At 40.8% G+C, this 15,138-nt stretch overlaps 1 protein-coding gene across 7 annotated transcripts in view; it reads left to right on the forward strand.

Moving 5' to 3' along the window:
- LOC126984080 (espin-like) overlaps positions 1–15,138 on the forward strand; it is a 171,214-nt gene that overhangs the window by 62,375 nt on the left and 93,701 nt on the right. For all 7 annotated transcript variants that reach the window (XM_050837483.1, XM_050837484.1, XM_050837480.1 and 4 more), the window contains exon 2: positions 9,492–9,647. In XM_050837483.1, coding sequence (XP_050693440.1) covers positions 9,492–9,647 — 156 coding nt within the window. The remainder of the gene's footprint in view (positions 1–9,491; positions 9,648–15,138) is intronic.

Raw genomic sequence — 15,138 nt, forward strand, 5'->3', positions numbered from 1 at the left:
CCGTGACGATGGAGGGTTTTTCTTACGTTAACTTCGGTGAGAGTTGTTAAGTTTTCTTCGCCTAAGTTATTCCTTTAAATTTTCAGGTTTTTGTTTTGTTTTCATCTGTGAGGGTAAACGAACTCTTCATGAAAGTTGTTGTTTTTTCGGATTTTATTAGCGACTCATACTTAATTTATTATGGCTTCCTTGGGGGTTGATCATGCTTCATTTATGAGATACAACTCCCTTGATTCTAATGACTTAAAGTACACAAGGGATTACAATAACACTGAATCTCGGAGCCATTAAAATCATTCTTCACTTCAGGCGTTTTCGAATTTCAGGATTGACTCTTATACTGAATTTATTACGACTTCTTTGGTGGTTGATCATGCGTCATTTATGAGATACAACTCCCTTTTAATGACTTGAAATGCACAAAGGAGTACAATAACACTGAATCTCGGAGCCATTAAAATCGCTTGCTTCACTTAAGTTGTTCTCTAATTTCAGGAGTGACTCATATACTGAATTTATTACGACTTCTTTGGTGGTTGAGCATGCGTCATTTATGAGATACAACTCCCTTCTAATGGTCTGAGTACACAAATTGGTAGAGTAACAGATATCGGTGCCGTTAAAAAATGACAGGATATATTTAGAGCTTTCCCGCGCACATCATTCATCAGCTACTCCAATTTCCACATCTTCTAGTCCTGTCTCTGTCGGTCTGTCTGTTTATCAGCTCGTCCGAATTGTTGTTCAAAATCCCCATATGTTAATAATTCTTACTGAGCATATGTGAAAACTACCTTGAGGAAAGTGCAATTGGAAGCCACAAGACTCTATTAATTAACTTAAGCCAGAGTTGTTAGATGCCTGCAGGTCTTGTTTTATTACGAATTTTACCACGCCATACAGCCATTCACAAGCTTATGCCTCGTTTGCTATGGGGAAAGTTTACCTGTCGGCGACAATTAACATCTGACTTACGTGGTCAATAGATGAGGGGTGAACATCATCGCCTGAGGATCCCTGGTGTGGAATATTGTAGTGTTTGTATGTGTGTATGTATGTGTGTGTGTGTGTGTGTGTGTGTGTGTGTGTGTGTGTGTGTGTGTGTGTGTGTTTTCTAACGGAACACTTGAAGAGCGTGTGTTGATAACCTAATTGTTAGAGGTTCGTTTACCCCTCTCTGCTCGTGTTTCATTGTCTTTTTTCTCTTGTTTTCTCACTCTTTCATTTTTTGTTTGTTTGCCTGTTTGTCTGTCGGTCGGTCGGTCGGTCAGTCGATTGGTTGGTTGGTTGTTTTTTGGTTGATCCGTTCGTCCGTCCGTCCGTCCGTCCGTATTTCTGTCTGTCTGTCTGTCTGCTCTCTCTGCTCTCTCTGCTCTCTCTCTCTCTCTCTCTCTCTCTCTCTCTCTCTCTCTCTCTCTCTCTCTCTCTCTCTCTCTCTCTCTCTCTCTCTCTCTCTCTCTCTCTCTCTCTCTCTCTCATCCCCCCCTCTCCCCCCACATAGTTAATTCACTTCACACTCTCAAGACACAAGCTCAGAATACAAATTTCAAAACAAACCATATTTTCCTCAAGCTGCGCCCTCATTCCAATCTTCAGGAACACTTTTAATTGGCCTTTTGTGGAGTTAAATCAATTACCATTAAAAACAACGCTTCTCTATAGATCATCACGAACATTTTTGGCCCTCGAAGCAAATTATACAGTAAGGCAAACTCCCTGGGGCCTAGATAAACCTTCCTTGTGTTTTCGTTGTTATTCATGGGTTGTGTTTCGTGTTGGGGCGAGACTGAATCTTTTGGATCTCGTGTGAAAGCCAGTGTTTTTTGTGCCAGGCGAGATGAAGGGGATAGAGACGTGGAGGAGGAGGAAGGGTAAAAAAGGCAACACGTGTGGAATTGATGGTCACTGCGATTTGGGGTTGGTAAAAGAAAAAAAGGAACATGGCGAGAAATAACGAAGCTGCACGATAGTAGAGTGGATAGTAAATTGTTAAACAGGCAATTGATGAGGAAGAGATTGAAGGCGTGTATGAATCGGAAAAGGAAGAAAACAAAAGAATGAGTATATAAATGAATAAACGAGTAAGTGGGCCAAAAATAATTGTGTAAAGAGAAGAAATATTGAATTTGTTAAACACGAATGAAAGGAAAATAAACAGCAGGTGCATAAATCAATCAGCAGACCAGAAATAATTGGGGAATGAGAAGAAATATTGAACTTGTTAAACACGAATGAAAGAAAAATGAATCAACAGACCAGAAATTATTGGGGAATGAGAAGAAATACTGAACTTGTTGAACACGAACGGAAGGAGAATTAACAGTAGGTGCATAAATGAATCAGCAGACCAGAAATAATTGTGGAATGAGAAGAAATATTGAACTTGTTAAAGACGAATGAAAGAAAAATAAACAAAGGTAACAATAAATGAATCAGCAGTCCAGAAATAATTGTGGAATGAGAAGAAATATTAAACTTGATAAACACGAATGAAAGGAAAATAAAACAATAAATGAATCAGCAGTCCAGAAATAATAGTGGAAAAAGAAGAAATATTGAAAGTTAATAAAATAAGAAACCAAGAAAAACGCAACAGGTCACAGTTAACACATTTCTAACCTTTTTTTTCATGCACCACTCTTTCTAAATTGCGTGTTCACCTGCATGAGTGTGGAAGCAGGTGAGAGGAAGTGGAAGGCTCAAATTGTAGATCTGTTCTGATTTAGTCATGAGCAAGTGAGGAAGAGACGTTACGTTTGAATTGGAAAAAGAAGAAAAACATTAAAAAAGTAAATAAATAGAAAAGAAACAATAGTGGAACAGGAGGAAATATTAAACTTGATAAAATAATATACAAAGAAAAAAAAACAGAAGCCAGAATTAACATTTTTAATCTTTTTCATGCACCACTTTTCTAAATCGCGTTCACCTGCAGGAGTGTGGAGGCAGGTGAGAGGAAGTGGAAGGTTCACGTCGGAGATCTGTTCTGATTTAGTCATGAGCATGTGTTGTGCAAGGAGGAGATGTCACGGCCTGTCCACAAACCTAAATTTATGAGTAGATAGTGGCGTGTTCTCCTGCCATTTATCTTCGCCGGAAAACCTTAAACTTTATGCAGAGTGGATAGTAACATGTTTATTTGGGTTTTCTTTCCTTGTTTCTCTCCTTGCCGTGTGTTGGTTAAGGTCGCGCGTTTTCTATGCTGCAAAATGGAGGTTAAGTGGGGGACTTTTATATCAACGGGTTTATTTCTATTTTCTTTTCGTTTCTTTTTCTGTGTGCTGGTAAGGTCGCACTTTTTCAACGCTGCAAAATGGAGGTTAAATGGGGGACTTTCAAAGGCGTTGCTAAGTAGGGGCAGCGCTTTCACTTATTGCTCTTTCCGCTTGAGGGGTCCCCTAGACAACCCCAGCCCGTTAGTGGCGCAGGCGAATCTTATGTATAGTGGCTACCGTGATATATGACTCTTCCTCGACCAACTCCCTCCCCCGGTGCTCTTGACCAAAGTCGCTAAAGTTAGGGTTGGTTGTAGATCGGGGTAATCTTCCGCCACTTGAAGATGGTTGAAAAATGTCAGCTTGCATCAGTGGGACTCGAACTTAGGTCTCCGGACCCACCACGCCCGCACCCGGACCACTCAGCCACCGCTTCCCCGTATTTGGCAGGGGTAGCACATGTCTGTCGGTTTTACTCTAAAAAAAAAAAAAGATTAAAGTTATTTCGAAGTTAATGTTGTAAAGTGCAGTAGTTTTGGAAATGTGTGGGAATTACCTGCTTCAAACCTTGCATTACGATTCTTCTAATGTTCAATTCATGTAATAAGAAAGTAATGTAGTGTTAATGTGATGGGCTTCTTCAATATGTCGTACTCGTGTGTAATTTCCCTTGATCTAGTTTTTATGCTTACTTGCGTGTGTGTGTGTGTGTGTGTGTGTGTGTGTGTGTCATAATAACGCGGGTGAAAAAACGTGTCCAGTTCACTTCATAATCGAACGTCCGACTTTTTTTTTTACGAGTTTCCGCTCCAGTAAAGGTGTGGGTCGAGGGGGGTAAGCGTTCCTTCCTTTCCGCCTTCCTTCGTGGTGGGGGGTTTGACATTATGATTATTATTATTAGTATTAGCGTTAGTAGTAGCAATAGTAGTAGTAGTTGTAGTAGTAGTAGTAGTAGTAGTAGCGGTAGTAGTAGTAGTAATAGTAGCAGTAGTGATAGCTATTATTATTATTATTACCTTTTGTTGCTACTATTGTTATCGTTACTACTACTACTACTACTACTACTACTACTACTGATAATGATGTGTTAGTGCATTTTCCATTATACTCAATATTAAAATGACTACAAGCAAAATAAAATCACATCCATTTACTCACTATTTGAACCATTCACTTTATTGGCATTCTCCATTATTCGCGCACGTTTCCACTCTTATTTAATTCTTATTGGCTTTGCGGGATATCACGTTACATTTCTTTCTTATTTATCAAGTGAAATATTACGTGACTTGCAAGCAACACAATGGCAGGACCAATAAGCCACAACTAACACGCCCCCCTCACACTCTTGTAATACCAACCAAGCAAGACAAAAGAATTATATAAAGCAAATAAAGTTCTCGAGAGTCTACAGAACCGATTATTGCGAGGCACATTTCACCTCACGCGTGATTAGTTGTGTTTCCCGATTACTAAACCTCGTCTCGGCACTCTCAATTGGCTATTTATGTGTTGGTCTCGTTATCTGGAGCGAATTATGGGAGCGAGCGAAGGAGCGGCGTCGAGCGAAGGAGCGGCGTCAAGGGAAGGAGTGGCGTCGAGCGAAGGAGCGGCGTCGAGCGAAGGAGCGGCGTCGAGGGAAGGAGTGGCGTCGAGCGAAGGAGCGGCGTCGAGCGAAGGACCGGTGTCGAGCGAAGGAGCGGCGTCGAGCGAAGTGCGGCGTGGCGTCTTAACTTGTGAAAATGATAGTTGGTTCGTCTTTTAAGTGATTTAGGGGTTAATAATTTATAGTTCACTGGTGGGTCTAGGTTTTGGTGTTGAGGGTGATGGTGACGCTGAGGGTGTTGTTTAGGCGAATGGCGTGGCGCTGCTGTATTGTTAAGGAATTCTGAGGCATATAGGGAAGATAAAAATCAGCTCTGAATAATATGAAAAACAATGAAGATGAGAGTAAAATGGAAATGACACTAAGTAGCCCCCCCAAAAATATATGAAGGAAGTGCAGAGGTGAAGCAGAGGAGGTAAACGCAGAAAAGAATGAAGAGTGGTCGCTATAAGATAAGAGGAAGACTATAACGCACTCGTCTCTTGCGTCACACGGGGAAACGAAGAGAAAAGTGCCTGCAGGAGGAGAAGCCACAGATGGGCGGGAGAGTTCTCTTCCTTAACGCTACTTAAGCACTTTTTTCCTCCTCTTAAGATCGTTGAATGCAATTTCCTCCTTTCTCCTTCCCCGTACTACCTTTTTGTAAGTTCATTCTTTTTTATATTATTTTTACCGCACTCTGAATGATAAAAAATGCCACGAGAAAGGTAAACACTGGAAGAGAAGTGAGGGTTGAGGAGACGAAGAGACACTGAAGAGGAACATCGCAAGAAGGAATTGAAATGTTGAAAGGGAGAGAAAGAAAGAAAGAAAAGACCTCCAGAAGAAAGGTGATGCAACAAAACTGTAATATAGTAAAATAAAAAAGAAAGCAGAAGAGAATGAGAATAGTAAAGATGAGAGTGAAATAGTGAAGATGCTGTGGAGGCAGAAAAAAAAGTTAGAAGAAAGTGAATAGATAAAACCGAGATATGTTGACGTAGAATAAATCGAAGAGGAAAGGCGAATGTAAGCTAAGAAGAAGACTGTAAAACCCTGGAAAGAATAGTGATTGCAAGATGAGATTGTACGTACGAGAGCGAGACGGTAGAATGTTAAATAGTAAAAGGAATGCAAGAATGTGTTTTAGAGATGAAAGGGAGGCAGTGAAACGTTGCAGAGGAAAAATGAAAGAGAATGCAAAGATGAGGAAACATTTTAAAAGAACAATGACTAAAGAAAAATATGTTTGAGAGAGAGAGAGAGAGAATAATTATTAAAATGATGACTATGAAAAAAGATTAAATAAGGAGTTGAGGAGACCGTGTCAAATTATATGCTAATACATTCTCTGATTCGGTATTCGTTTTTTTGTTTGTTTCAGTTTTAGGTTAATTATTACTGTGAACTCAATTTTCTTTTAGCTTACCATTAAAAGACATCATTATACTAACCTCACTACTTCATTTTATTTATTCACACTCGCTAAAGTTTGCGTGACAGCGTTCCATTGACAACAGATGCAATTGTCATAGATAAATGCTTTCTGACTCGGAGTATGAGGTCACCTTAAAAAAATGCTATATTACCTGAAGGGGTATTGGGCAGACTCAAACTTGGTCAAGCAAAGCGAAGAAAAAGATTAAAAACAACGGGTCTTTTTTTTTTTACTTTTTTTTTACATTTTTATTATTTTGAGTTTTTGGAGTTATGAAAAAAAAACATCTTTTCCTTATATCCGAAAATGGGCCTTGACGACACTTTTCCATCCTGTTGAGTCATGTACCGTAAAAATAATCACTTGAAATATATAATAATACCTTTTCAAACACCTGATGTGGATTCGTATACCGTTCCCTTCGTCCTACAATACACTTTAAAGTCTCCTAGCTTTTTTCCTCTTTATATAGAATTAGGTTTCAGCAAGTTTTAGGTAATTGCTTCTGATCTTTTTTATTCAGGAACAAAATTCACCAACCATTACGTGGATTATTCTTTTTGTTACATATTCCTAGTATCGTTTATCTTTTCAACCTTGATCTTTTTCCTCTGGGTATAAAACGTCGTAAATAGACAGACTCGTTTCGTCCTCTCTTGCGTCACACCAACAAACTGTATTATCACGTCCTTCTTATTACTTTTTATTCATCTTCAACATCTTTCTTTTCCGTCCTTGAACTCACATCTTTGACCTCGAGCTGGAAAATGTACACGGTCTCATCCATCCATATTGTCTCTCTCGTCCTCTCTTGCAACACACCAACAAACTCTGATGTCACGTCTTTTTTATTACTTTCTATTTATCATTAACATCTTTCTTTTTCTCCCTTGATCTGTCTTCTTTGTCCTCGAACTGAAAAAAATGTATACCGTCTCCTTCTTTCATATTGTCTCATACCCACCGAGTCTAATATCACGTTTTCTCTATTACTTTTTTATTTATCATCAATATCTCTTTTTCTTCCTTGAACTCTCCTCTTTGACTTCGAGCTGAAAAATGTATACCGTCTCACTATTTCATATTTTCTTCTTCGTTCCCTCTGTTTAACTCGCTTCAGACTCTTCCTAACACACTATCTCTCTTTCTCTCTCTTTTTTTCTCTCTTTCTTTTTTTTTTACGCTCTCTCTCTCTCTCTCTCTCTCTCTCTCTCTCTCTCTCTCTCTCTCTCTCTCTCTCTCTCTCTCTCTCTCTCTCTCTCTCTCTCTCTCTCTCTCTCTCTCTCTCTCTCTCTCTCTCTCTCTCTCTCTCTCTCTCTCTCTCTCTCTCTCTCTCTCTCTCTCTCTCTCTCTCTCTCTCTCTCTCTCTCTCTCTGTCTCTCTCTCTCTCTCTCTCTCTCTCTCTCTCTCTCTCTCTCTCTCTCTCTCTCTCTCTCTCTCTCTCTCTCTCTCTCTCTCTCTCTCTCTCTCTCTCTCTCACTCTCTCTCTCTCTCTCTCTCTCTCTCTCTCTCTCTCTCTCTCTCTCTCTCTCTCTCTCTCTCTCTCTCTCTCTCTCTCTCTCTCTCTCTCTCTCTTACCGAAAGATCACGAAGTATCACATCTCTCCTTCCATTTTCATTAGCTATCCTTTTAGATGTACATTCTTATCTTTCCTCCTACTACTCCTCTTCCCTTCCCCCCTTTTATGTTAAGTAAGGTTTCTTCAGCACATTCATCTATTTCTCCCTTCTCTTTTACTAACGTTTCTTAGGCACATTCCTCTTTTTCATCCTTCCTTCCCCTCTTTTTTAACTAACATATCATAAGTACATTCCTCTTAGTCCTTTTACTATCCACCAAAAAATCATTGTATACCACATTCTCCTTTCCCATTTCCCATAGTAACCTTTTTTCATCCTTCCTTCCCCTCTTCTTTTTTAACTAACATATCATCAGCACATTCCTCTTAGTCCTTTTACAGTCCACCGAAAGATCACTGAATACCACAGCCTCCTTTCCCATTTCCCATACAAACCTTTTTTTTTTATAAGCACATTTCCCTTTTTTTTCTTTTTGCCACACACCTAAATGTCACTCAAATGCCGCCCCCTACTTTCCCTTTCTCTCATCGGCCCTTTTTTGGGGGGGGGGGAGGGGGGGACTTTTTTTTAACCCTAGACCACGCACTACCAAGAAATCATTAGGAAACCAGATCCCTTCTTACTTTCTCTATATTCAACAATCAACCATTTTTTCTACATCCCTCTCTTCCTTTTTCCATAACACCAGCGGTCAACTTATACATCTTATACAATTATTTTCTTTTCCCTTTCCGCGTGTGTACCGTAATTGTCTACGCTCTTAACTCAGCCCTGTTTACATCCCTATTAAATGTTTTTTAAAGACATCCCTCTCTTTCTTTTTACACTTATACTCCTCATCACAATTTATCATCTGTTCTATGTGTTCCCTTCTTGACTAACCCTATTAAACTCATTCCTTCCTTCGTCTTAGCACACACCTAAATATCAATCAATGAATACCCTCTTTTTTCTCTCCTCTCACACATTCCTGACTTAAAAACGGCACTATTTTTTTTTATAGTTTACCCTCTTATTCAATTACTCTCACCCTCCATTCCCTCCATCTCTCCATACCTAACCTTTATTTTACCATACAGTTTAATGTCATTGAGGTAAGACACTCCCTTTTCTCCTTTACCAGACTTTTGTAATGTTCCTCTTCATCTTTTTGCTCAACTAAAATGTCTTCCTTTGCCTTTACTAACCCATTCATTCCTCGAATTACCACACTGCAAGATCACTCGAACAACACGCCTTCTCTGCCCCTCTGAATCACGTATAGTTGAGGCAAACTTTTGAAACATATGCCACTTTCATCTTAGTTCTCTTTTTCTCTTAACCCAATCGCCCTTCAAACTACCCCACTCCGAAAAAGCTCAGTCAATTATTACGCCAAACCCCTCTCAAACACTTATACTTGAAGCAATCTTTAGTTCTCTTTTATCACTCAATTATCCTTCATATTACTCAACTCCGGAAGCTCAATCAAATACCACACCTTTTCAACACGTAATGCCTTAAACGAACTCATAAATCATATCCCTCGATCTTCATTCTCTTACCACTCCAAATGCTTACCCAAATAACACGCCCTTCTACCCTTCTGGCGGATGTATACCTGAATCAACCAATTAAAACTCCTATCTCCATCTTCGTTCTCTCCTAACACGCCTCGTCTCTCCCCTCACAGGTACGGGCGCCTGAACGTACTGCGCTGGCTACTCTTGGACGCGGGGATGCCTGGCGTGGACAGGACTCAGGGTGGCGCGCTGGCCCTCCACTATGCTGCGGCGCGGGGCTGCCTCGAGTGTGTCAAGCTGCTGGTGGAGACGTCGCCGGACTTCAGGTGAGTGGCTGGAGGCGCTTGCTTGAGTGTGTGATGACTGGAGTGGGTGGGGATGAGGGGGGTCAATGGTTAAGTTTCTTTGTTTGGTGTGGTGGTGGCTGTGGTGTTATCGAATGGGGTGATCGGTGGTTGTTTCTTTATTAAGTATGGTGATGTCTGTAGTGTTAGAAGAGGGTGAGGTGATCAGTGGTTCTCCTTTTGCTTTATTTTGGGGATGGTTGTGGTTCCGATGATGGTCGGTGAGGATGCTTTCTGTGGTTGTGTGAATGAAGGCTAGTCGGGGTTTTAATTAATTTAGGGCTTCATGCTTTATAGTTGTTTGTCAATCGTTTTTTTTTTATGTTGATAGTGGTGTTTAGGTGAGTGGTGTGGCGCCGCTGTATTGTCAACGAGATCTGAAACGAAGAATTTTCTGTATCACATAATATAAGATTCGGAACACTCGGCGAATGTTGAGTATATCCGTAAAGGGCTTGGAAAAATTTGTTCCGTTACCCCTTCAAATCTCACTTTCTCTTATTTCGTCGCGGTCCGGAGTCCCGTTTTCGTTGAAGGTTTTTGAGGGTCTACTACAGTGAGGAATGAGATGTGAAACCACGGTCATCATGTATTGTCAGATCTGCTTTCACTGTGTACATGTTAAGAGCTGATTTGATATGATAGTTAATAAATCAATTGTTGGTGTAATCAGATAGTCGGAGTTTGTGCAGAGGATGAACTTTGAAATTAAGAGTGTAGACACGTACGAAGGTGACGTGAAAGGACACTGTGGGGAAAAAAAGATAAATCGAATAATTGTATACTTGAGATCTGCCCTACGGCGCACAAACACCACCTAAGTTTTTCTCGTCTTAGTGAAGGGAAATTCCCCTTCGTATGGACGTCACTGATTCTAACGCCCAGGTAGATAGACACCCGGATCACCTTCCTCTAGTTTTCCCAATACCCTTTAATAAACCCTAGTTTTCCCAATACCCTTTTAATAAACTTAGGTTACTTTCCCTAGTTTTCCCAATACCCTTTTAATAAACTTAGGTTACTCTCCCTAGTTTTCCCAATACCCTTTTAATAAACTTAGCTTACTTTCCCTAGTTTTCACCAGCACTTCATCAGCAAACTCATAATACTTTCTCCATTTTTCCTTTAGTTTCCCCTCAGTTTCCCCAATACTTCATCAGGAAGCTCAGTTCAACGTCATCTTCCCCAGTTTACCCAGCTCGTCCCCAAGTTCAGTTTACCTTTCCCTGTTTTCCCAGTTCCCCATCAAAAAGCTTAATTCACTTTCCCCAGTTTACCCAACACTCAGTTAGCAAGCTTATTTCACCTTCTCCAGTTCTGCCTGTACACTAATAGCAAGTTCAGTTCACCTTTCCAAGTTTTCCCCTGTCAACAAGCTCATTTCACTTTCTCCAGTTCTGCCTGTACACTAATAGCAAGTTCAGCTCACCTTTCCAAGTTTTCCCCTGTCAACAAGTTCAGTTCATCTTCCCCAGTTTTCCCCTGTCAACAAGTTCAGTTCACCTTCCCCAGTTTTCCCAGGTAACGCTTTGGAAAACTCGTCCACATTGTGTCCCCCGAGGCAGCGCAAACACCTTGAAGGACTGTTATATCTCGCCCCGCCCTCGGCTCAAGGATTGTCGACATAAGATGAAGAAAAAGTAACTGGTTAAAGTGTGTGAGAAACAAATAGATGTAAAGGAAGCTGAAGGTTGAAAGAGTCCCAACTGTCAACTTAATTTACGGAGAATATTTCTTGATTCATAGGAAATAGTGGGAAATAAAAACATAATATTGAAAACGTTAAAAGTGAAAATAATGTATGTTAAGAAAGCTGAAGGATAAATTAAACTTAACTAAACTTAACTGATCTTATGGAGTGTCAGAACTAAGATCATAGAATATCATGACGTCAGACAGACAATTCAATATTTTATACACAAAAGAGAAAAAGCAAAGACGTCATGGAAGCTGAAGGATCATTAACCTGACAACTTGATACGAATTTACGAACATCAAGCAAATCATAGGAAAAAGGGAAAACAGAAACAACAACAAAACAAGCTGTATTATGATAACGGAAGTGACATTAAACGACGGTATCCCAAACTCTCCCTCACTAAAAGATGGAATTTACTACCAACTCAAAAAACAACGGTAATTCCTAAGCGGTCTTTCGCCTTCGTTAAATTCCACATGGTTACTTTTCCCTTGATATTGTTGGAGGTGATGCGAAAAGAAGGAAAGGATGCGACCAAGGAAAGGAGTTCTCGTTGGCGTTATCGTTTTCATTTGTTTTTGCCTTTGTTTACTTTTACTGTTTACTGAAAAAAAAAGTCGAAACAGGGACGAAGGATACACGTCGAGCAAACTGAAGTATACACTTGGAATCGAACTGACAGCCTGGGAAGAGTTTACAGATAATCGACCACAAAGTAAGAGGAAAAAACTCGATGGCAGAAGCAGAAAACAATAACAAAACAAAAGCAAGTGTTTAATTGCAGCCGAAATTTCACGTTGTCACGCAACTGTCCATAACTTCGTCAAGAGCATCGTGAAGCTAAATCACTCAACCGTGAACCATGAGAGAGAGAGAGAGAGAGAGAGAGAGAGAGAGAGAAAATAAAAGTACAAGTAAAAATTAAGAAGAGTGAAAACTGTTGGGAAATATCTAAAAAAGGAAGAAAAAATGAAAGAAAAAAGAAATAATACAAGTGAAAATATTGAAAAGTAGAAGAGAGTGAAAGAGACAAATCCAGGTAACTTGATTGATAAGTAATATTAACGAGACAGGTAAAGTAGCGGAAGTGAGAGATCCAGGTGAAATAATGAGAGAGAGAGAGAGAGAGAGAGAGAGAGAGAGAGAGAGAGAGAGAGAGAGAGAGAGAGAGACAGAGAGTTAGATTCGTCCTGCAGTAGAAAGCTTGTGAAGGACGAGGCTCTAAATCTCCCAAAGCAGTTATATAGCAAGTAAGAGTTATTTATTTATTTTTCTATAGTAAGGAAGACTGAGTTCCTCCCATGGGTGTCATTTACCTTTAATGGACAATCGTGTTTCTTAGTGATACGGAACCTGGACAGCAAGAAGGAGTGACAGCATTAATCTGGCCTCACCGAGACTCAAAAGAAGCGAAACTCACCTCCCAGAGACTTTATTTTCGTTATAGAGAAAGACGTGAAGGAGTTTTTTTTTTTTTTTAACTGAACACCTGTCACCAATTAATAGCTTTCCGTTTTCTTTTATATTTTTTCACGTTCCTCTTCTGTACATTCCTTCACGTCCTCCTCCTCCTCCTCCTCCTCCCGCGTACCAGTATCGTCTTTTTCTCTTCTCTTGGCCACACGGAAAGCAATTATTTCTCCTCTACGGCAGCAAGTTTCCCGCTCTTTATGTTGTGGTTTTGTGGTGTGTCTTCCCTAAGAGTTTCACGCCAGAGAGAGAGAGAGAGAGAGAGAGCAGGTTTCATAAATTTTGCTGATCTTTAAAAGCTTACCGAACTTTTCTCTCAAGCTTTATTTCTTATCAATATATGCATCTAATTGTATGTGCATGTCTATTTTCATATTACTAGTAGAAGTACTATCATTATTATCATTTTTATTATCATTACTGTGTGTGTGTGTGTGTGTGTGTGTGTGTGTGTGTGTGTGTGTGTGTGTGTGTGTGTGTGTGTTTGCCTGCCAGTCTGTCTGTTGGGTCTGAGCGCCCTTTACTTTTTCCCCATTTTTTCCACTTCACGCTATATTTAGAGTACGGTAAACATATGTCGAACTAACGGCCTCTCGCTCGCCTCTGAGGGATGCTTAGGTGTGCGTATTCGTGTCTATGTACGTGAATGTGAGAGTGTGCGTATGTCAGTGCACATGTAAGTGTAAGTGTGCGTTGGAACCTTTTAATCTTGACAGGAGAGAGAAACGTGATGCTGTAGTTAAGTGCAATTAAGTGACACTCTCCTAAAGACTGAAGTGTCATTCGGGAAAGAGGGATTTTTCTCGACGGTGGTAAAGGAGGAGGAGGAGGAGGAGGAGGAGGAGGAGGAGTGGGCGGGGTGGCGGAGAGCGTTATGGGGTGGCAGAGAGACAGGCGGCACATCACATCAGTTTCCCCTCCCTCGCCACACACTCGGCAGCACCTCAGGAGAGAGAGAGGGAGGGAGAGGGAGAGAGCATCTTGAGGGCCGTGCTGATTGTGGTGCGTTGAGGCTGTAGTGGTGGTGTTGGTGGTGGTGTGTTGCGAGGAGAGTGTTGCGTTGGGTGTGTTACAGTAGCGGTGGTGACTTTGAAATGATGTGTTGAGGTGATGTGTTTCAATTTTTGTTTGTGTTACATGGACCTCCAAACTCACAATGATTTAAAAGTGATTCCTGTGGTTGACCTGATCGAATTGAAAGTTGTTACATTAAACGTTGAAAAAACATCATTAATCCAGTGTTTCATGTTATTCCAGTGTTTTGAAGTGAAGAATTATTGAAACTTGTATTTGAAACTTTGAAAAGCGTCATTCTGAGAGAGGAGTGAAGTTAAGGAAGCGCATTTCTTTATTAGTCTTGTGTTTCAGGAAGGCAAAATAACTTCGCTTAATACAATATTCACGTTTATATTTTTACCTGAAAATTCGCAATAACATAAACAAGTGAGAAAGCATTATATATCCACCTGAGGAGACAATTACATTACCTGAGATTGTCACCTGGAAGTGTCTTGATTAGTAGCCACAAGGACCTGTCTTGTACACACCTGTTCACACCTGTCTGATTAATGACGCACCGACGACAGGTGACATGACAGACCAGGAGGCGAAGAATATCTATGGAATTCGCGTGTGAGGTAAAATGATGTGAATGTTTGTGCGTGCCTGTGTGTGTGTGTGTGTGTGTGTGTGTGTGTGTGTGTGTGTGTGTGTGTGTGTGTGTGTGTGTGTGTCACGTTCGCAAGTTCAGTCATGTAAATGGATCGTTTGTGGCTTTTATACTGCGATGGAGGAGTTTACGTTAGTGTGTTTGTTTGTTTGTTTAATTTGCTTACTCGCCGCCCAGCTGATGAACGGGTTTCCTCTCCTTGTATTGCTTTTCTTTGTGTTGTGTAATTTTTTTTTGTGTGTTGTGTCTGTGATTTTCGGTGGTGTGCTGTCTTGCATTTTTTTTTTCTTCTCTTTGCCGAGGTGTTTCCGTTGTGTTGCGTCCCGTCACGCATCCCTGTGTTGCCCCGCCTTCCGGCCGGGCGTGTGCTGGCGTGCGGGGAAACACATTGAGAGGTGTTAGGCGTGCCAGGTGACGCCGCCGCCGGGCAGACAGTCTGTTCACGGCGGGATGGTGTTTGTTATTCTTCTTCTCCTTTTTTCTTATGGTGGCGGTGACGATGAGGGTGTGCGTTATGGTTGCTGATGATGGTGATGATGATTATGATGATGGTGATGATGGTGATGATGATGATGGTGGTGGTGATGATGATGATGAGGAGGAGAAGGAGGATGCTACTACTACTACTACTACTA

This window comes from Eriocheir sinensis, chromosome 55 (assembly GCF_024679095.1).
Source record: "Eriocheir sinensis breed Jianghai 21 chromosome 55, ASM2467909v1, whole genome shotgun sequence".
Taxonomy (NCBI): domain Eukaryota; kingdom Metazoa; phylum Arthropoda; class Malacostraca; order Decapoda; family Varunidae; genus Eriocheir; species Eriocheir sinensis.